Below are 24,232 nucleotides of genomic sequence, written 5' to 3'. Positions count from 1 at the left end.
GTTACATATAACTCACCATATACTATATACTGTATAGTATAATTACACATTTCTTTCTTTCTGCTGTATCTGGTTTTCCCTTATTTTTACAGTATTAAACATACATACATAAATCTGACCAATTTGTTTTTTCATTGATTTTAGTGCACTAAATATTTATACACATTGTTATTTGAAAAACTCATGTAAAACCATTTTAAATCAACATTTAAATGAGCTCATATTATCAGTCACATTTTAAGATTTTAACTATAAGAATTATACAAAAAAAGTATTTATGTATTTAATACATTGCAACGTTAAATTTTAATATAAAGATGATTTAACTACCTCTTTTTATTAACGTTTGCAATGTTAGTGGTTCTATAGAGGTTTTTTATGACAATGCAGAACCCTTTCTGTGATTTAATTTAAGGTCACACAGTTCCATGGGCCAAACCTGTTATAACCAATCTGCCTTGACTTCTCACCTCATTTTATTTCATTAGTTTCACACATCACTTCCTTTATCAATTTTACATTAATGTTCCTCATTAAATTTGTCTGATCTCATCTCTTTCATTCTTTGTTTTAACACACCTCTCGTATCCTGGGGTGCCAGATGTCTTCTGTGTGCGGCAGCTCTGTGGAATTTAATAAAGGAAAAGCTGCAGAGAAACAGGACAATCGGGTTAGTGGTTTTAAGCGTGACTGAGAGGGTACACGAGCATATGCGCGTTTGTGTGTGCGACATGTACCTGTTGTGTTACATTTCCACTTATCCAGTGAAAGGATGGCCCTTGCAGGGGCGAGAAAAGCAAAAGCACTAGCCTGGAACAATGGAAGCCTGGAGGCAAAAAACACAAAAACAATCATTCACAAGAACAGTTTGTACTAACACACCCACAACACTCTTGTTCCTTAGAAACATTTGTGTGTGGCTGAGGAGAAAAGACAGGTAACCGTCACCAAGGGGAGCTCTAAACCACATTATGAGTCAGTGATCAAATCGTTTTGTTTATGAATTTGTCTGTAAATCAAACTGACATGAACACTGACATCTATTTAGTCTCAGGTAATCAGACCTTCGACTAAACAATTCAAGACCAGGTCCTCGTTGCAGAATATTTTTGTCCATGAACACTTTGACAAGAAGAGACCACCTGACTGCCATGTACTGTAGCACCAACCATTTTACATGTGGTTTAATGCAGTCGTTCCCAACCTTTTTGACCCCAAAACCTCCTTGTTAAATCGCCCTTCGGTCTAAGCTAATATGGACCTCTGGCATTTCTGTTGTGTAGCAAAAGTGCATAAAATCTAAAATGATAACAGTTTATTGTTGTGCATGTTATTTTTAGTTATTTTTAATAAAGAGCATGTTAATATAACTAAATGTAAATTATTTTAAGACTTTCACCTGACCTTTGATTTGGCCCGCCATGCCACAGAATGATATTATAAAAGGATGGATATATAGATAAACAAGTAAACAAATAAATAAATAAATAAAATACTATTGAAGTATGTTTTTCTAAGTTACATTTTTGTTTTAGCATTTTTTAGTTTAATGTTTGCATTGAAATGTAAAAAAAGTGAATTAGATAAAAAAAAAAAAAACTATTTAAGTATGTTTATTTTTAATTTATATTTTTGTTTTAAAAATTTTTGTGTTTTATTTTTGCATTGAAATGTAAATAAAGTGAATTAGATAAATAAAATAAATGTCACTACAATTTGTTTTATTATTATTTTTCTGTTATTTCATATATTTTATTATACAGTGATATAGTTGGATATAATGCAAACATTCATATTTGGCCTAAACCCCTCAATCAACTAATTTCAGCCCTTCATCTTAAAAAGTTTGGGCACTTCTGCTCTAACCACTAGATGTCTCCACACACACTACCCTTAAGTCTGTGAGTAAAGACTGGTGCTACATGAATAATGAAAAATAATAATAATAATTAACCATTGATTTTGAAATGGATTATTTTTGCTTAAGAACACTTGATGCTAATTTGCAGAGCAACAAAGAGGGGAGGAGGGTCATCATGACCCAGCAATGACAATGAACACAGTTACATCAAAATACAACAGAAGAGCACAGATTATATTTAAAAAGTTTGCCTTGTTCAGATAAAGGTCAAAACATCAGTTCTTTATCCTCTGTTCAGTGGAAAAATTGTTCAGGTAGATGTAACAGGTATCAGGTCATTCATTTCTGTTTTCCATTAGTATAACTGATATAGTAATATAGTTTTTGGTGATCATCAAATATGCACACAAACACGCATTAAGGAAAGCTCATATACAGTGACTCAGCACAAAGGTCTAACAGCAACACTCTATCTTCTTCTCATTTCCTCTTTCTTCGTGCACTCACTCAGGTTTGCCTGGAGACAGCATGTGTCACGAGCAAGTGACGTCAAAACGGGGGGCATCACAGACATTAGACAGCCCTCTTATACATGTGGCCACAAAAGAACATTGTGTGCCAGACACAGAACAGGCAAAGGCTAAACGTCTTTATGACATGAGCAGCCTGAAGGATCAGACCTCCACAGGTACTCAGCCTCCCGCAATCTACGCCACATAAGACATCACTGCCACTTGCTTCTCTTTTGGGGGTTTTGCGTCATATAAAACTATGTTACCACATTAATTACATTAAAGCGCAGTGCAGAGGCAAAACATTAACAGTGGAAACTTACGGAGGAAATAACAGTTTCCTGCGTTGCTGTGATTGATGATGCTTTATGTTTGTATGGGCATAAACAGACCCAAGGACTGTAGAGAAGACATTGACGTACTAGGTATTTTATAAGAGACCAGCATGTACGCGTTTGTTTTAATCAAATGCACTTGATCCTTATTCAAAGCAGAGGTGAGACAACTGAGGTTAATGGTTTGCAAATTATATGTAAAAACATAAATAAATAAATTGATGCTGAATTTTCAGCATCACTGCTCCAGGTTCAGTGTCACATGATCCATCAGAAATCATTCTAACATGCTGATTTACTGCTTAAGAAACATTTCTTCATTGACGTTGATAACATTTGTGCTTTAAATATTTTTGTGGAACCATGATACATTATTTTAGAATTCTTTGATGAATAGGAAGTTCAAAAGAACAGCATTTATTTGATTTTATTTTTGTAACAAATATATTTGCTCGTGTCATTTTTATTCAATTTAATGCATCATTGTTGAATAAAAAAAAAAAATACATATTTTTAAATAGTTTCAGATTTTTTTTTTTAAAACAACATACTATAATAAATACTAAAATACTTACTAATATCATAGATATTTTTTCAATTTATTTATCAGTACCAGGCGATACTGGAAAATAAAATGACTGATTTGTAGTTTAAGGTTTTTCAGATTTAGGTCTCCACCATTGATTTAAATCTTACAGAGTGTCCCGGACACAGTGCATTGTCTGAATTGGAGCACTATAAAGAGCTGAAGGCCTTCATTACTGAGTGATTAAAGAACATGAAATCACAAACACAAAGATCCACAGATGACCACAGCTAAAACTGAACTGACCCATTTTCTCCAGACTTCCTTGTTATACAAACAACTGATAGTTAGATTTTGCTCCAACAAAAGCAGCTCTTACACCACAAGAAAGCTGTCAAGTTCTCTTCCACTTTCCAGTTATTTTCTTCTCTTTCATAATAAAATGTGGTCAGCCTTGTGTGTCTAAGAGGGTTGAGTGTCATTAAAACAGAGAAATGTTTTCAAAGAAATCAAGGCTAATGGTCAGGAAAGTGGCCTTCAAAAAAATAAATAATAAAAGAAATTGTAATTGGAGGAGAGAATGAGGCTAAAAGCACCTTGAATACAAGTGCCTGTGTCTTGTAACCAGTGGAGAAAAACTTGGGAAAGCCCTTCCTCTTCACAGAACTGAGAGAAATGTTTTAAATCACTTTCAGCAAGACGAAGGAGATAGACAGGGAAAAGAAAAGAAATAAAGATTAAATTTGTTATTTTTTAAATAAATAAAAATAACAAAAACATTAAATACATAAATAAAATAATAATAAAAAAACATTAATGAAACAACAATGGGGTAAAAAAGGGGAAGACAAACAGATGTTCCTTTAAGCCATTTTTGTGCAAAAACATAATACGTAGATGTATATTGAACAACACCAAAAAGTGAAAAATATCTAGATTTACAATTTACAACCTCCCAGCATCATACTTGTGTAATATTCAAACTAACCTCAAGTACATGCCCAGACATGCTAATACAGCCTACCAATGACTGACGCAAACGTTTTTCTTCCTTAAAAACGCTTACCTTTTGCTTTAATTACAGCTTTCCAATAACTGCAAACTTTAAGTTTACCTCTGTGAGGTCCTGACGTTCATGCCCTTGTTCTGACTAGCTTACCCAACCCATGAACATGAGAGATGCAGTGTTCAACATGTTCTATATATCATGTGCTAATAACTTTCTCACACTGTGAACAGATATTCATGTTTTATACACAGTTTTGCTGTAAATATCTCACAATCACTACATAATTTCAATTACGATGTCAATTACATAGACAAGCCAGTGAGAAAGCGGAGATTCTCAACAGCTGTCTTTACTGTGGTCAGAATGTTCTAGAGATTATCCTCTTCTCTACCATATTTTCTGGAAGTGAAAAAAAGGAGAGTGAAGTAGAAGCAGTACTTTCTGAACTTAAGTGCACTTGCAAACTACGCCTTAATCTAACATCCTGAAAGTAATCAATAAAACCACCCACCCACCCACACAACACAATATACTGTGTGCACAATAAAAGTGAACACAACAGATGGGTTTCTGCTATATTCTCAATGTTTTTATATGTTTGATCAGAATAACGGATTCTGGGAAAAAAAAGTTATATAATGTATAAGTAAACTGTTGAGCCTACTTGTAAGTTAATTAAACTCAAATGAGAGTGGAGCATTGCATGGGATTCACCACATAGACTGGATGCGAACCTGTATCTTGCATTGTCACCATGGCACAATGTGTCTGGAACACATTCTAGACCTTGCTTTAAAAAAACACACTTACCGGCAGCCAAAGGTGGTCTGCAGCAGGGTGGTGATGCCCACACAAAAGAAAATGGTGCCAATCAGTTGACTGGTTGCCCATTGGTCAAATCCCACACACATGGCCTCAGAAAGCAGGAAGGGTACAGCGATAGTTCCACTGAAGCAGGTAAGATAGTGCTGAGGAAGAATGGTGTGGAAGGAAAACAAATATCAGTATTTTATCTCCGTTATCTCTGTAAAGGAGAACATCAAATCTCTAGTCTGCTTCAATGTCAAGGGTCACTGCTGTAAATTCTAGGGTCAGTGCTTCAAGTTGAGTGTCACTTCTTTAGTGTCTAGTTTCACTGCTGAAAGTTGAGGGTGACTGCTTCAAAGTCTAGGGCCTCTGCTATAAAGTCCAAAGTCACTGCAATAAAATTGAGGCTCATTGCTTTAAAATCCAGGAATCACTGCTGTGAAGTTGAGGGTCACTGCTTTAAGACTGAATGTTAATTCTCTAAAGTTGAGCGACCTGCCTCCAAGTCAAGGTTTCACTGCTGTAAAGTTAAGGGCCACTGCTTCAAACTTGATGGTCAATGCTGTAAAGATAAGCGTCACAACTGTAAAGTTGAGGGTCATTGCTGTAAAGGTGAGTATTACTGCTTCCAAGTCAAAGTTTACAGCAGTGTAAGTTGAGGGTCACTGCTTCAAAGCTTAGCTTCATTGCTGTGAAGTCTAAATTTCTATGTCTAGGATTCATTACTGTAAAGTCGAGGGTCACTACTGTAAAGATGAGTGTTACTACTTCCAAGTCAAGATTTCACTGGTGTAAAGTTAAGGGCCACTGCTTCATACTCGATGGACAATGCTGTAAAGATGAGTGTCACTACTGTAAAATGGAGGGTCACTGCTGTAAAGTTGAGTGTTACTGTCTGCTTTCAAGTCAAAGTTTACAGCAGTAACAGTTGAGCGCTACCGTTTCAAAGTCAAATGTGTCACTGCTTCATAGTTAGTTTCACTGCTAAAAGTTGAGGGTCAGTGGTTTGAAGTCTAGGATTCATTACTGCAAAGTTGAGTGTTACTGCCTCCAAGTCAAGGTTTCACTGCTGTAAAGTTAAGGGCCACTGCTTCATACTCGATGTTCAATGCTGTAAAGATAAGTGTCACTGCTGTAAAGTTGAGTGTTACTGCTTTCAAGTAAAAGTTTACAGCAGTAAAAGTTGAGTGTTACCCTTTCAAAGTCAAATGTGTCACTGCGTCATAGTTAGTTTCACTACTAAAAGTTGAGGGTCAGTGGTTTGAAGTCTAGGATTCATTGCTGCAAAGTTGGAGGCCACTGCTTCAAACTCATTCACTAGTTCAAAATCAAAGGTCACTGCTGTAAAGATGAGGGTCAGTGCTTCAAACTCGAGGGTCACTGCTGCACATTTTAGATGTAGTCACTGCTATAAACCCTTAGTTGAGTCATAGTTGGTATATGAATACCTCTAATATGTCTGGGGCACACCACTCTACACTTGAATGTTCAAGTCAGTATGTCCACATGTGGCTGTGCATGCGTTTATACCTGTAAACCTAGGAACACACACAGGTACCAAGGTGGTGTGTCCTCTATGGTGTATATCATGTCCATTCTCCTGGCGTCTATGCTGTCTGTACTGTCCACAGTCTCTGATATGGAGCACTTAAGGGGAGAGGAAACACAAGACACATGTGATTCAGGCTCTGGGCTGTTCCTATGGTAACCAATTTCTATTACAGAGAAGCTGAGTGAAAGCTGTACATTATAAACCGTATCAGCACACGCACAGCAAAACTGCTGGCAATTCAAACTGCGTCAGCAGGAAATCAGTTCCTCTATATGCAATTATCCTGAAATAAACTCAAACAGCTAAACTCCAAATTGATAGAAGACATTACTTTAAGAGTTATTCGGTTACATCTTAAATATGCTGTAATGAAAAATACATACTTGTTTTAACAATTTGACTAATTAAAACAAGGATACAGTACAGCCATAAAAGTCTTGTCTATGTCTTTCAAAGTTTTATTCTGAGATGCAACAGTTATTTGTTACGACAACTCAACTACCAGTTGAATAGTTCTCATTTCTAACAAATATATAAGTGGGAACACAGAACCAGAGAGAGAAACAAACTAAAAAAGGATCCCAATGTGTTGCATCAGCATTGCTGTATTAGAGGCGAACACTGAGGAAATTCCTCTGGTTGTTGTGTGACCTCCCAAATCCCGTTTCCTCTGTGGGGGAAAAGTGCCAAGTCATAATGACTGAGCCATTACAGAACAGGGCTTAACACGGATAAGCATGACTGGTACAAGCAGCCCCTTGATTTAAAGGTGAAGTGTGTAATTTCTAATAGTCCCAAAATCATTACGAAAAACTCACTTTGTCCTCAGTCTGGCTCTCTTTTGCGTAAATGGCCATGAGTTGAGTGTCCTCTGCGTCCTGATCTCCGGGGGTCTGCACGACACCATTAACCACCTGTCAAATACACAGAAATGTGCAAACATTACATATTTACCAAGTAACAAAATAAAGAAAACAGAGGACACTACTTGCAAACTCTTCCATTGTCATGACAGAGGATAAAAGTGGATGTGGGCATCTTGGCAAGGAATCCGATATCATATAGGTGAGCTTGGCACAGGAAGGGTTAAGGTTCCAGAAGCTTTGCTTTGGTTCTCTTTGCCATATTCAAATGCCATGGTTTCAGTGACAAGTGCATAGTTTTACCTTGCATCTCATGATATTACATCCCCTCACTGTCAAAACATATCAGTCCACTAAAGTTCACCAGGGCACTTGCTTAAATTTCAGAGACAGGTTTATGCAGATACAGTAAGTGACCACACTCATGTAGGGAAGAGTTCACCAAAACAAGGATTACATGAGGTTTAGCTCTAAAGTAGTGAAGATTTTGTGGTTTATAATTACATCATGCTAGACAGAAGATTTAGATGGCTCCAAAACGGTCTTTCAAACAACATCAAACAATTATTATACACAGAAATGACTCAGCAAAAGAACACGCATCACCTAATAATTCATCATCAATTTAAAAGAATGATATAATACACACAAATGTTACAAGACACGGTTTGTTATGTAATTGCATTTAAGGGAGTCTTTGGCATGACTAAGGGAAACTGGAGTCTTGACACTTCTTTTTAAATGAGTGAACAGATAGTTTCAGAGAGCAGACCATAATGAACTGACAGATAAATGGACACTTCTGTGAAAAAAACACTTTAAAAAGATAATTTCTTACAGCATGTCTCTAATCTCTTGACATGCTTTGTTTAAATGGGAAGTCGTGGCCTAATGGTTAGAGAGTCGGACTCGTAATCCAAAGGTTGCGGGTTCGCGTCTCGGGCCGGCAGGGATTGTAGGTGGGGGGAGTGAATGTACAGTGCTCTCTCCACCCTCAATACCACGACTGAGGTGCCCTTGAGCAAGGCACCGATCCCCCAACTGCTCCCCGAGCGCCGCACCATAAATGGCTGCCCACTGCTCCGTGTGTGTGTGTGTTCACTGCTGTGTGTGTGCGCACGTTGGATGGGTTAAATGCAGAGCACGAAAATAAGGCCAAGTCACCATACTTGGCCTTATGTCACTTCACTTCAATATGCATGCTTCGCAACAAAAACACTGTCAAAAAGCTGCAGCTGCTATAGGTTGTTCGGTTTGTTTCACTTCTAGAAAAACCTTTCCTGCAGTGGTGAGAATGCGAACATGAGGTGCTCACGTTACAAACAGTATAATTAAATTAGTAGTGTTTTACAATATGATATTTGTTAAAATTGTGTACAATTATTTTTAAGCATTTATTAATGGTAATGTTTATAATGTTAATTTATAAAAGAGATTATTCTTCGCTGTTAATTCAGACCTGTTCGTAATAGATTAATGTAATTTAATACTAAAACTTGAAATGTTGCAGTATTAAAAATTTATTATGATAAAATGGATAGTTCTGAGGCTCAACAAGCCTGCATTTATTTGATCAAAAATACAGTAAAAACAGTAAAATTGCATAGAGTTGCAAATTAAAATAATTGTTTTCTATTAGAATTATTTTTCAAATGAAATTTTCCTGTGATGGTAAATCTGAATTTTCAGCAGCCATTACTCCAGAAAACAGTTGTGCTGCTTAATATTTTTGTGGAAACTGTGAATTTTTTTTCATTCTTTGATTTAAAAAAAAAGGCATTTATTTGAAGCAGAAATATTTTGTAACATCATAAATGTCTTTTCTGTCACTTTTGATCAATTTAATGCATCCTTGCTGCAATAAACCCTAAACATTTGAAAAGTAGTGTATTTACAACCTTACTGTGAAGTGTCACCATTATATTTATGACTCGTGTGTGTATCTTCAAAAGAAACCTTATGTATACCATGATTATGAATAAGTTGTTTGTCATTCCTTGTAGCTTACTGATACACGAAATAGAAAATTCTAAAAATCCAGCTTTTAAATGGCACATATTTAAGGTTGCAATTTGCACACCACATTGTCTTGCTTAAAGTATACGTGACCAGTGTCCTGTAGAGTCACTGTAATAACAGGCTAGAAGGCATTGTTTCTGACCCTATGATTTGCATCATTCCACGCAGACAAACACACACTCACTGGGATGGGATAGAAGTGTGCACTGTGTTTGTTCTCCTCCTCATATTTGCCAGGCTCTGCGGCGGAGTCCATGGATTTGGAGTTGGTGTTTTTACCAACACCCATTCCTCCCCTTTGCTTCTCTGCCTCTTCCTCCTCCTCTCCCTCTGGCTCTGATCCTCTCCTCCACTCCCTCTCACGCTCTGGTAGAAACACTGCTGCTCTGGCTTTCAGCACACTCTCATGCTCAACTGATTGGCCAGCCAAGTCATCTGGGGTCAGAAAACAGAGCAATGTTATTCACGAATGAATAATGAAATGAAAGTGCTCATCTGATGACTTCCTGCAATCATTCCACAAAATAAAAAGATAATCCATATAGTCATAAACCAATAAAACCTAAAAATCATCCCTTCAATTTTTGAGTGCTTCACACTAATTTTATGGAGGAAAAGGCAGAATAAATTAAAATAATAAGTTATGCAATGAAATGGAATATTAAAACAAATCTAGATCCGACACCATTAATCAAATGAAGAATGGTTTATAAACTCACATCCCACACTTTACAGTGTGGTTTTGGACTCAACTGACCACTTGTATAACAATGATGTGTGATCAAACATCTACATTTATGGACACAAGCAAAAGAGGATTTTAAAAAAATGTGGTGAGGTAAAGAATAATAGTTTAAGGAGATGAAAAAAGAAAGTTGGAGGACAGAGAAAGCAGTGGGGAGATGGATGAAGAAGATAGGATGGGTGAGATGGAAAACAGAAGCGAAAGAAAGACACCGAGTGACTGGTGAAGGTCAGTACGCTTTATCAGCTGACATGGTTGATTTTGGTAACAGTCAAGTCCTGTTTACTTTTCTTGTGGCCTTGGGCCAGCACCCTCCCTATTAATGACAGCGATTAGACGTGTCAGCGCACCACTAACGGCTGCACCAGTTCATTTAGTGGATAAAATTGTAAAATTTCTCCATTTAAACATTTGTTATGTTCTCTATGTTCTATTGTGAATAAAATATTTGCTCATGTGATTTGAAAATCTTTTAGTTTTCATTTTATTCAAATTTTAAAAAACGTCCCAACATTTCCGGAACTCGGGTTGTATTATGTCCAATATATGAAGACATTTTCTTGGAACAGCCTTTTTTTAATAATGTGATCAATCTGCACCAATAGCCTTGTGGGCAGCATGCCAACATATAGCGCTGTTCGGCTTCGGGTGTCCCGAGTTCGAATCCCTCCTCGCGGACCTATCCCGATCCTGCCCCCCTCTCTGGCTCTCTCCCACTTCACTTCCTGTCTAAATACTTAAATGGCAAAACATTAAATCTTTAAAATAATGAACAATTGTGATCTCACAATTACTATTATTTTAGATAAAGAGAATTAAAGAGTTGCTGTCGTCTTAAAGTCTGTGTAAAGCAATATTAAATGTGTTCCGAGTTTCTCACACCACAGAAAAATGTGTTATTAACCACCCAGCCAAATTTGAATGATAAAAAAAAAGCCAAGTAAATAAAATAAGTTATCAAAATAAGCCGTATTGTCTGCTCTCAAACGCTGAAACCACGCCCACTCACAGGAAAGCTGCCGCCCATCTCAACTGTTAAATACCGCTACAATCTGAACCAACCAGGTAATATGCATTTACATGGCGAAAGCAAACAGTAGGCTGTAGTAAATAACGGTAAAGACAGTAACTTGCGATTAAGCAGGCAAACCACTGATGCTAATGCGCTCCAGTTAGGGAAAAAATGTTTAATGGTCCAACTCCACAATTCAGTACTAGATATTTCACAGTCTTTGTAACGTGTTTTCAGCAATACATTTCTAACATTTATAATGTGTTTAGAAATGATTCTTTGAATTGCCTTTACACAGACTTTAAATCAAAAGTCTTATTTACATTTTACTAAGCAAATAGAGTTGATACTAGATATCTGTGACATTCTATTGATTTTTATTTGGAAAGCAGGTGTCCTAGAGCAGCTGGGGACAGTAAAGTAATGAGTACCTAGTTCACACATCACTCCCACCAATCAGGACGACCGGAAGCATCTGTGTGGGAGGGGTTAAATTGGGAGAAGAGAAGGATAGAGAGAGGGTGGAAGAGAGATGAGGGTTGACAAAAAGAAAGAGGATACAGGAATTAATTAGCAGTCAAAATACAAATCACAAGCCATTTTATTTCTATTTGATTAATCAAAGTAAGTTGTTTAATTAGCATGTTGATATTTTGAATGTGCTTGCCTATAAGCAAATGCATGCCTAACACTTCACAAAGCTTAAACAAATATTTTCGGTTTAAAACAAGTTAAGCTCTACCAACAACATCTTTAGCATGCAGTTGATTACTACGGACAATAATTTGTACTTGTTCTGTGTGCTCGTTTAAACGGGACTTGAATTTTGCCACAGGGTTGTGGGTATTTCCCATAATTTGACTAATTCCTATAGACTATGAAATCAAATCAGTATTCTAAAAACTTTCACAGACAGAATCAGTGATTCATAACTACCACATCTTCCCTTTTCACGAGAACTCAATTAGTATTGAGGACTGTTTTCTGTGTGCTCACAGCCAAAGCAACCAACTTTAAGTTGCAAAATCTGTGTGGGATTTTTTTTTTTGTCTCACAAAATATTCCTAAACTGATTGGAGTTTGTAAGCAAACTTTGCTGAATAACAGTAAATGTGTTACTGCACATGATCTCAAACGACACCTCATGGACCTCCTCATGCGAATCTACTCTTTGCCACATGGAGTTATGGGTAAAATCATGTCCTCTGCTAAATAGCACACAGTTGTTGTGAAGTAGAAGCTTGGGCATCTTTCTGAAACTGAAAGTGACTAAATATATGACTAAAACTAAATGGGATCTTGTCTGAAGGCTGCACCAAATTATCTGGCAGACAAATGTTGAGACATTCATTTAAAGGGGACCTATTATGCAAAAATCACTTTTATAAGGTGTTTGAACACAGTTGTGTGGCTGCAGTGTGTGAAAACATCCAGCCTATAATGTTAAAAATCCACCCACTCATTTATTTATAAACTAATAAAATCATAAACAGTCTCTCAGAACAAGCCGTTTCAGATTCTCCCTCTGTTCACGTCACCGAGCGGAGAAAGTCCCGCCCATTAGTGACGCTGCCCTATAAGCATATAGACACAGCCCTGAGTGAGAAGCTGCGACCGCTTCCGCCATTAATGTTACCGATTACTGTAGCTGCTGGAGATATACAATGTCAGCACCAAAGAGGCTTTTCAAGTGTTGTGCTTTGGGATGCACTAACAAACATAGGAGTCTCCATAGACTCCCTCCTTCTGAGCCGCTGAGGACACTGTAGTTAAGTTCATTGTCTAAGGAAATCTCCTGGGAAAAAAAATAAATAAATAAAATCGGTAAAGTCCCCAATACGTGTAGGGATCAATACCAACGCTTCGTGCGCAAACGTCAGCTCCAGACAAAGTAAGTTTCACGCATTTGTTTTCAAATTACCCTTCTGAAGGAGCTTCTTGGCATTCTGTAAGACTAATGATGCTAAAGCTACCATCGTCGCTGTCTGTTTTCACTGGTGCTGTCTTCATGAATGAATGATGGTGAATAGGAATGTGGTAGTTAAAAGTTGCATATGAAAGCAATGAGAGTCGATAGCTTGAGTTTGTTGAGCTCATAATCACGAGTGGGTCTTATAAAGTTTGTGATAGCATGCCATGCACCATGAGACCAGCTATGTTGTTATTTTCATCCTGCCGTGCTCCCCGTCTGTGTAATTCATAAACACAAATTTATTATGCACAGTACAATCAGATGACTGACTTTGAAAACGGAGTACGTTTTCTGTAAAGATAACAGGCTTGTACTAATCGTGGAATGTTTATTTGCAAAGGCTAGCACTGCTAATGCTGGACCTCGAGCTCTTGAAGCTCCGCCTTCTTCTCCAGGAGCCCCAGCTCATTTGCATTAAAGCAACATACTCAAATACAGAGCGTTTGGCTCATACCTTAACAGTGGCAATTTTAACAAGCTATAAAAAATTATCTGTCAGGTATTTTGAGCTAAAACTTCACATACACATCAGAGACTTATTTTACATCTTGAGCATAATAGGTCCCCTTTAAATGAATAAACTCTGAATATATGAACTTGAGCACATTTTATTAAAATAATTCCACTGATCAGAGATATCTGGCTGTGTGTTGTCTACATGTGTACAACAGTGCGTGTGTGTCTGTCTGTCTGTAGGCACGTAGACAAACAAAGTGAGCTGTCAGTTTATCAACATTTAGCTTTAGTGCTGTTAGTCATGACCCATCCCATCAGGTATAATACGTGTCCTCGTAATGTGATCATCAGCGGATGGTCCAAAACACAGCAGGACGGATCCATCCACAGATACTGCTCTCACACATGTTTGTCTGAGCAGGTTTAGTTCTGATTTCAAACAGAAGCAGATCCATTTGATTACATGACAGGCAGCTAAACAACAAATCCAACAACTCAAACTTCACAAAAAAGGCATCCACACAGATCTGGCAAGAGCATGAGGTGGAAAACTTCAGGGCCACAAAAATATTTGACTATCTGGGCTGAGCTGTGTATATAATATCAATGCTGGACTTTAAAACAGAAACCTTAAACCTGGAGATCATCATCTCACTGGGAAACAAATATTACTGGAGCAAGACGAAACCAACAAACTCAAAACAGCTTTAGCACACCAGATGAGGAGATTTAAGGAAGAACTTGAGGTGCTTTAAAGATCATGAAGAAATGACAGACTTCTTTTTGGAAAGAAAATACTCCAGACAGAAGTCCAGACAGAATGTATGAATACTAGCGTGTGAAGCACATACTTCATTTTGGTCACCTTTAATGACCCATTATCTCATAATTACAGCTTGCTGATGTTTAAAAGTTTAAACCAAAATCCAACCTCTTCAAAAGCACATTTATAGACAAAACACATTGAGCTCATTTCTGCTGCAGCTTTGTGATGAAACATCTGCTAGTCAGACGTGATGAAGGCCACTGAGAGAGACTGACAGAATGTGACAATTCATTGCGTACATATTTAGCATAATGTGAACGTTAAAACTTTCACTCGTCTCATTTGGGAATTCAGATGCGTCAAACCCAGTCCCAAAGACAAGTCATTCATAGTACGTGCGACTTAAGTGTCCAGATACTAAATACCGATACAGTAAAATTTAAAATACCTTTTCTATTTCAATTTTAAAATGTAAAATATTTAAAAATTGTAATATCTATTTTAATATTTTTAAAATGTAATTTATTCAAAACTCAATTTTCAGCAGTCCTCAGGATTCTTTGCTGAATAGAATGTTTAAAGCAGCATTTATTTGAAATGCAAATCTTTTAAAACAAATTCTAAACAAAGACTGTCTTTACTGGCAATTGAATGTCTTTTTTTTTTTTTTTTTATAAAATTTATTTTAAAAAAAAAATTATAATTGACACCACACTTTTGAACGGTATAATCGTTTTTTTTTTCCATGATCAAAAGGCCAAACATCCAATGTTCATGGAACTGAAACCAGAGCTGGTCTGACAATAAATTCCGAGACTTTATTGACTCGCTAGTTCTCGGTCATTAGCTTTAGAGGAACTCGTCACTCGTGACAAATAAACTCATCAGATTTCATACACATTCACAAACTCAGCATTTATACATTCTCAAACAACTTCTTAAGTCTTGCTAAGATAATGCTGAATAATGTGACTTACACTTCCCTGAGTCAAAGGTTTTGAAATTAGGGTCCATGAAGCCCCTAAGTATCCACAAGAGGGTGCTAAGGGGTCCACAGACAATTTTACAGAGAAAATAAAAATCTTACAAAACATATTTTAAGAGTAAGAACTATGATGTGCAAGGTACATATAAATAGTCAATATACACTTTGCGTCTTTCAAAGTTATTATAGCTACCGTTGTCCTTAACTCGCTCACTGGTTATCTGGCACTATTGTCAGCTATTATATATTACCTGTGAATTTATTTTTGATATTAGTTTTGGTTTTTAATATTTATTGGGAAAATTGCTGTAGAAATAATTCTGGCTAAAAACATTAAATTGTTTAGTTAGTTAATACTGTTAATACAAATTAAATAGAATGCAATATAAATATTAGATGAAAATTGAAAAAACAAAAATTTAAAATGTTGCGAAACAAATTGAAATCAGGTGAAGTACGATTACAAAACAAATAATGACAAACGTGCATGACAAAATTACTAAAGCTCAAACTAAATTAAAATGAACATAAAATATGCGTTAAATATATATAGCTATCGGTTTTTGCAAATGAACTCATATAACATAAAATAAAAGCCAATTCGAAGTGTTAATAAATTCTGTAAAAGGTAAAAGTATATAAACAGTGAATAACACTTATAAAAACATTTATATTTGTTGTTCTTTGCCATTAAAAAAGGCGTCATTCATTTGCCCTCAGTCATCATACTTGTTAAACACTGAAATTGTTCAAACCGTATAAATGAATCTGTATAAATTATTACATAAATGACTTCATATTTGTTGGTCTTTGCCATTAAAAAGTAAAAAAAAAAAATAAAATATTCTCATTCTTGCTTTTCACTTAAACTACATGCTTGGTTTTCCCCCCAGAAAGAGTCGACCTTTCCACACCCATGACAACACATTCTTCCTTACCTGCTAATTCACTCAGATATGCCGTTTAATTAGCCCTCTCAGTGGTGAGGTTAGATTAGTGACAATAGCACAGCACTGTAGGAGCCTGACACCCCACAACAGCGGCCCCGGGCCCTGTGAGAGGAGATTTATGCATCACAGCACATCTCCGCAGGGGAGTGCAGGTCAAACTATTGAGTTTCTGTACAGTGAATATCAAAGAATGACAAATTCTTGAAGAAATGAATATATCCACTGGGTCTCTTGGATGCACATCAATTAAACACAAAGGGACCCCACGGGAAAGAAAGGGGCATTTGACTCAACAGGGGGATCTGAACAGCTTCTGTCAGCAGAACAGTGAGGGCTTGAATCTACTCTGATGCACAGCAACAGAGAATTATAGAGGTGTGTATCAAATAAAAGATCTCAAGAGATGTAGCACAATTAAATGGTGTTCAGTAAGAACAGGCTGATTAAAGTCAAAATAGCAGTGTTTTAGGTCTGAACTTCTCTAAATTAATTTAAAGGAATTAGGGCTGGGTATAGTTCAAAAATTTTCGATATCGATACAGATACCTTGACTTCGATACTGGTTCCTGGACGATACTTTTTTCGATACCAATTTTATGAAATCAATTTGAACGAGATTACATTATCTAAAAGAAACTTTGGTTTTATTTATTTATTTTTGCTTGTCAGAGATAGTGGAAAGCCGGCTTGAAACGCCAGTATGACGAGGATCATTTTTATTTGAAAACAAAAGATGCACCAGTGTAAATGTCTACATATTTACACAAATACATAGCTTTGGCCGTTACAGTAGCCTTACATCTAAGGGGGCTGGGACACATTCAAACTACAGCCTCATGTGAGCCACGTCTTTGAGTGTAACTTTAACTGTGGAGGAGAGAGCTTAAAATCTAATCAATTTGAATGGTAAACTCTTTAAACCTAATGATACCAACTCAAATAGACTGAATAGAGCAGGTTATAGATCCATCTGACAAAAGAGACACTTACAAAAGCCACTATCTTGTGACAAAAAAGGCACCATCAAGGACATCGTCAGCCAAATTTGAAAAGACATGCGGTCAAGATCATGGGACCTGGGTTGTCTGCTATGTAGTTTTTTTTTAAGGTCAACCACACATGAAGTTCAAAGCAAGTCACTAAAAAGGGCATCGCACATTGGAGCAAAATACTGTAAAAACATTTAATTCCAATATATCAGTTCAAATACCCTCAAATCACCCTCTGCCTAAATGCTGTTTTAACATTACCGTAGGCCAACATGAGGGTTATTCTCAAAAAATCTTGAGTTTGTCATACAAAATGCAAAAGTTATCAATGCAGTGCAATTTTTGCTTATAAAAGCCGATGGCAAGTATTTACCATCACGACTTAATCATTATCAATTGATGTGATGAAAAACCACCAGTGATCATTTCTCATAGAAGATGAATTTTCAATGATAGTAGTAGCAAATAATTGTATAAAATGAGAACAAAAATGGCCAAACCTTTGTCATTCCTTTGGTAAATACTAGGTTATGATATCTTTTATGTGGTCTACTTCATATCTGAAACTAGTCAAGGGACAAGTTTGTCACTCTAAACTAACAATTACCCATAAGCAAGAAAGAATGCGGGAACAATCCTGTTAAGGGTCACACCCTGAACAGATTCCCATACAACTTACTTCAAAGTACACTTTAATTCTAAGGGGTGTCACAAATGATACGTGTGATCTGTGCATGTTTGTGAGGTGTCATATGTCAAGTATGTGCATAATAACAAAAGTATAATTGCAACTGTCACAAACTTATTTGTCCTTCATGTCAGAAGTAGCGTGAGAACTTGGAGTATGTCAGAAATAAAAAGGGCATCAGTTTACTGTCGGGGATTTGCCACAGCATCCAGAAATCCCTGATTATAATGGATTCTCTCATTCGCATCTAGTGTCAACACAGTGTTCGCTGAAAGCTCAAACATGTTTTGCCTCAAATGTCATTAATGGTCACACAGTTCTGCCCTTTGCTAAAGATCATATTGTTTCAAGCAATCTTTGTCACAACCTTGATTTGGCAGTTATACAGAGCCCTGACTCATATAATTATGTAAACTTTAAATCCCCTGTTACATGATGGAGTTAAATCTAACAAATTGCCTTATGGGACAGGAAAAACTGAAAGGGTGAGGTTTCTCAGATGAGAAACCAGTGAGTGACATAAGAGAAAGGTTTGGAAGGTGTGATGTCCTCACAATTTGCATTACCACAAACCAATAGGATCTGAATTATGTAAGCACTATAATGATGATTTATTGAAAGGATCAACCTCAGAGGCAAATAGGTGCAATTCATAGGTTGTTATTAAATACAACTTTAGAAACTACAACTACAGAAACTCTTAAAAGGAAAAGCTAACAAAATACGAAAAATCTGTCATCATTTACTCACCTTCACAATGTTCCAACCCAGTGTAACTTTTTCTTTTGTAGGAAAACAAAAGATATTTTGAGAAATGTCCATACAAGTTACCAAAACTGTTTGGTTACCAACATTTTTCAAAATATATTTTTTTTATATTCCACAGAAGTAAATAAGCCATACAGGTTTGGAATAACATAAGGTTAAATAAAGGCAGAATTTAAATTTTTGGGGTGAATTAAATACAAAAGAGATGACAAAAAAAAATAATAATAAAAAATAAGTAGAAGCAGCAGCAGCAATTATTGTGCAAAAGTCACTTAATTTAAATCTCTGGCCTATTTCACAATGGTTTCAAATAGGGCTTATTCAACCACAATTTAAAGTTTAATATCAGCATAATATTTTTTAATGAGTTTTTTTTTAACTGCTCTACGAATTTACTGCTGCCAAACTAGAAAAAAAAAAATTTCAACTACAAAAAAAAAAACCCAACTACAAAGATTCAGCCTGCACGTTCATTCTGTAAAGGATAAGAAAAGCCTTACAACGCAAATGTTTCCTCAAGAAAAACAGAAAGAGACAGAAAAAGAGAACAGAGAACCAGAATTGGTTTGAAAAATACTGAAATAGCGTTAGTATGAGTGAGAGTGATGACTTTTTTTTTCACTTCAAGGGACTAAATCAGATGACTGAGAAAAAGAAAGAATAAAAAAAAAAAAACAAGGAAGAAAAACTTCAACACCCTCTTGTTTTGCAGTGGTGTGTTAGATAAGGTTGCTGGTTTGTTAACACGCTCTCTCAGCTTCACCATTTAATTACATGGTCCTCACTTTACTTAGTTAAGCTCTGAGAAATCAATACAGTTAATTGGCAATTTCTTAAACAATCCACTTCTGGACATGACTGGATTGTGAAGAGCAACTTGTGCTGACAAATGCGGATTCAAACGAACACAAAAGCAAGAGGAAAACAAAAAAAATTCAGCCCTCTAGGCACAAAAGCTAATTAAAACATTTATTAATGCATCACAGATGAGAAATACAACTATTAGGATCCACTGCCTTTAACTTCTCTGTACAATATTTAAGCAAGTCCAAACCAAGCACAACAGATTTGTTTAAGCAAAGCATTCCACTCAAAAAAGTCTTCTGCTGTTTGACAGCCTGTGCTATAAAATCCAGCTGCCACAATCCAGTCTGTGTTCCTCTGAGCTACATCTGTTTATCTAAACTGTTTATGCCTTTCAGTTTATATAATATTAAAGGAATGGCTCAAAAAGAGAAGAATCAATTCTGTTCTCAGAGACATTCATTATCTTTAGCAAATGGGATCAAACTGACTATTTATCAATAAATACACTGGTGAAATACTGTCATTATTGGCATCTAGGTGGAGATGTCACAGACCAGACAAATCCTAAAAGTCATAGTTCATACGATACCACATGAATGGACATTTCAGGCATCATTTACACAAATACCCAAAGCGGCACTTACACTGTGAATGACTCCTAAGCAAATATCAAAGAACACAAAAAACATAGATGCCCTTTATTCTATCTATGCATAACTGGAAGGTTGGAGAGGGCATGGTTTGCCATTCATGCTGCAGCATTCTCTTAATGTTTGTTCAAACGATTTCCATGACATTTCCAGTCATTAATGATTGCTGGGTAAATTAATTTCATAGAGATCGCGGAGGAAAATTTAAATTTGTATGTCAGGTAGCAAGTTTTTATATTAAATACTGAACAATTTTGCATATCAATGTAAAAATGTTTACAATAATGTACTAATTTTTCCAATGAGACCCTCAGCAGACAGGCCCCATGTTATCAAGATAGCTTGTGGAAAATTTTGCTCTAGAATCAACATCTTTCTGAACAGGCTGAGCAATATTATAAACATATAGACTACTGCTTTAATAATAACTACTGATTTTATTTGCAAGAACATGATAGCTTGATCAAAAGTGACAGTAAAGACATTTTATAAAGTTAGCAAAGATTTATTTTTCAAATAAATGCTTTTCTTTTGAAGTTTCTATTCATTCCACACACACAGAAACATTAAGCAGCACAGCTGTTCTCAACACTGATAATAATAAATGGCAAATCAGCATATTAGAATGATTTCTGAAGAAACATGTGACACTGAAGACTGGAATTAACCTAGAAACTGGACTAGCCCACATCACCTACTACCCATTTCCTTAAACACCATTTACAATTGCGAATCACTAACGAAAACCATGCACCAATTACCAAAAGCACTCACCATATTTAATGAGGCACAAACAATAAATGTCCAGTTTGCATCATATGAGTCATGATGACGTCAGTTATTGAACCACATCTTCCTTCCTCACGTGCTTCACCCTTTGTCACCTCCTCTTCTATCACATTATTACTAACCTTGACATATCTCTCAAAGATAATCAAAACAAGTATACCTTTATTTAATCTGCTAGCTATTATAAGACGAGAAAATACATCTCAAAGCAGAGACTGAAAGCACGTGGTCTTTAAAAAAAAAGAAAGAAAAGATGTCCATGGCTATCTATGGCCCAACAGACAGATCAATAGTGCTGAACGCCATCCATATTTCAATATCATGTTTTATATGCACATAAACCAAACACGAAAACTGTAAATGATCATATAAAAGAACCGTCTTTATTGTAGATAGAAGCAGCTCAAGTACAAGCCAGTATCGCATCTCTGGAACAGGAATCCTGAGGTGATGGGATGCGACTAGGACATTTTTAATCATTGTTATAATAATTACACCTCTTTGATATTAAGAAAATGTATATTTATAATTACAATACAACAGCTGTGTGATAAAACACATTGAGTCGTTATTTCTCACCTTTCCAGGAAGATTTGTTTTCTGTAATTTCCCCTTGTGTTCTGTTGTGGTAAGTTACCTTGTAACAGCGCTGAGTGTCCTACTTCACCACTACTGAGGGTAAATAAAGAAACGGAGGCTTTCTCTGACCAAACACCTTCGGCAGGACACTTATATGATGAGCAGGAGACGAACAGAGCGATTTCCCCTGTTACATATCAACACACGGGGCACTGTGGTATTTCAACGCATGCTCAAAACAAACTCTGACGTCGGAACGCTCAGAAACCCCGCCTTATAGTGACTCTCGGCCAATAGAATTGTTCACAGGCGATGACGCAACATCCCAGTCCTCTTTTTTGCCGGTGTCGTGTCTACCCTGTGATTCCATAAGCTCGCTCAGCGCAGCCTCTTCTATGGCCTCACAGGACTCCCATTTCCTCCGATGTGCTGCTTTACCACTAAAAATGGCGCCGCTAGTCTGTTTTTAATCTTTTTGAAACCATTGAACAGACATATTTACAACAAACAATGTGCAATTATACAAATAACAACCAAAATGTTAGAGGTTGAGGAAAGAGACGGCAAATATATGAAAATATATTTAAATTAAATAAACACACCTTTAAAATAATTTTACAATACATAATATTTTACATAAAAATCTTTTTAGGCGCCCTTAGTGTCACTGAAGGCCATTCTCAGCGCCCCCATCTGGTCTTCAGGCTGTACTGCGTCGTTACTTAATTGACCTACATTCATTAACCGCTACATAATGCCAATGAAACCAATGATCTTAGCTGCACTTTCCACATTACAAAACAGTGAGAACTTTAAGCTTTAAAAAGCAAGTTTTAATTTAGGCATGTGATATTTTTGTACAGTTTTTGACTAGTGCATTACCATACTGGGTTGAACTTTTATAGGCTACATTTCCAACAGGATGCAATAAAAATAACAGCCTATAGCCTTGTTTTTTTATGTCATTATTACCAAACGTCATTACAAAGCAAATTATACATACAGGGAGGTCGCTGAGTGACCGTTATTTTCCATTGAAGACACAGAAGCAGTGTTTGTTGTGGAAATATTAGGGGTTTTGCTAAGCTTTCAGTGAAGGGTTTAAGAGTGAGCAGAGCAGCACTGACTAGAAGACAGATCACTGAACATGTGAACACAGGCTTACAGAAGCAGCACTGAATAAAGAAACGTGCAGCCGCTTTTGTTATATTGTTTAACTAACTTACTTCCCCCTAGTGGTGTGAATGGGTTATAAATAAATTTATCCTTATGCAAAAAGTCAACTTCTTATGTATATGGCATTTTCCTAATAAGCAGGGAATAAGAACAAGGAATGAGTTTGTATGATCTTTTCTCAGGTTTAATGACTGGAATGCTTGAATAATTGGAGTAGGATTTAACAATAATGTCTGTGTGTCGACTGGTGAGCCTAAAAATAAGTGTTTAGCAGAAGAAAGGGTGGGTTATGTTTAGTAGGCCTACACAATTTTTAGTTTTTTAGTTTTTTTAACCCACCTGGGCCTGTACATGGTATAAATATATTTGTAGTAAATAAGCTATTAGTTAAAAAAAATATTTAATTTAGTTATTTCAGTTTATGTAACAGTTCTTTCTGTTCCTCAAATCTGATTGGCAGAGAGGAGTGCCGTATTCTAGTGATAACAGAACTCCAGCCGCTTCACTGTTTGTATCACTCCGCTTGTGGTATTTCTAGTTTTATAAATAATAGGCTACTGTCTTTGTGTCATGGAATGTAGTTTTAAAAGGTTTTTTTTTTTTGAGGCGAGAGTTTACTGTTTAGGCTTCAAATATGAAATTTGTTAATAAAGATAGCCTCTATATGAAAATTTGCTTTGACTTTTTCAGAGATGTGAGTTCCAGGGCATCAGCAGCTGTTTAGCACACATGAACCCACCAAAAGCAGCCTTACCTCGGCCAGATCTTCACACGAGTAATGCAATATGGTTATATATCAGCATGGCTGTGATTCAGCCATAGGCTTTTAAAAAAAACCTCTTAAAACTACACTTCGTATTTGCTCATTTAAACAATCGTTTTCTGTACATTTACTGTACATTTTATATTAAATACACAGTATTTCTACATTGTCTAAATTTCTACCTTAAAATTTAAACCTTTTCTTCTTCCTGCTTATTGAAGAGCTCATGTCCTGAATCAGTAGCTAATCTATGGTGCTAACTGATGGATGTAGGTTAGTGGGTCTATGGACCTCACTCAGATTTTACATGGTTTAATACTTTGTTCTTTTACCTGACATTTCAAGGAATCACATTGAAGCTGTGATAAGATAGAAATCAGAGATAGAAGATATTATGGGAAAGGTGAAAATGAACCACAACCAATAGAAACGATACATGATAGTAAAGTGAAAAGTACAGAGATTAGAAAAGATTATATTCCCTAGTTAGACACCCAAAGCAAACAAAACGGAGACATGCCTCCAGCATGAATCAGATCACACACAGACTTTCATAAACATAGCAAATGGGGAAAAGCATTTCTGTAAGGACATGATATTCTATGTAAACACATTCACATACACCCACAGATATTTAGTTTCAGCTCACTGTG

General features: G+C 36.3%; 1 protein-coding gene across 1 annotated transcript in view; it reads right to left on the bottom strand.

The window, feature by feature from the left end:
- slc23a2 (solute carrier family 23 member 2) overlaps positions 1 to 21,900 on the bottom strand; it is a 28,803-nt gene extending 6,903 nt beyond the window's left edge. Inside the window, exons 1-7 of the mRNA XM_079382082.1 lie at positions 21,641 to 21,900; positions 9,669 to 9,919; positions 7,421 to 7,516; positions 6,581 to 6,697; positions 5,054 to 5,211; positions 738 to 826; positions 580 to 647 (exon numbers count right to left, since the gene is read on the bottom strand). Of these exons, the coding sequence (XP_079238208.1) occupies positions 580 to 647; positions 738 to 826; positions 5,054 to 5,211; positions 6,581 to 6,697; positions 7,421 to 7,516; positions 9,669 to 9,773 (633 nt within the window). The 5' untranslated portion in view covers positions 9,774 to 9,919; positions 21,641 to 21,900. The remainder of the gene's footprint in view (positions 1 to 579; positions 648 to 737; positions 827 to 5,053; positions 5,212 to 6,580; positions 6,698 to 7,420; positions 7,517 to 9,668; positions 9,920 to 21,640) is intronic.
- Between the last annotated feature and the right edge of the window lie 2,332 nt (positions 21,901 to 24,232).

The sequence above is a fragment of the Barbus barbus genome (assembly GCF_936440315.1).
Source record: "Barbus barbus genome assembly, chromosome: 28".
In the NCBI taxonomy this organism is placed as follows: domain Eukaryota; kingdom Metazoa; phylum Chordata; class Actinopteri; order Cypriniformes; family Cyprinidae; genus Barbus; species Barbus barbus.
This window is presented reverse-complemented; position numbering and strand designations above follow the sequence as displayed.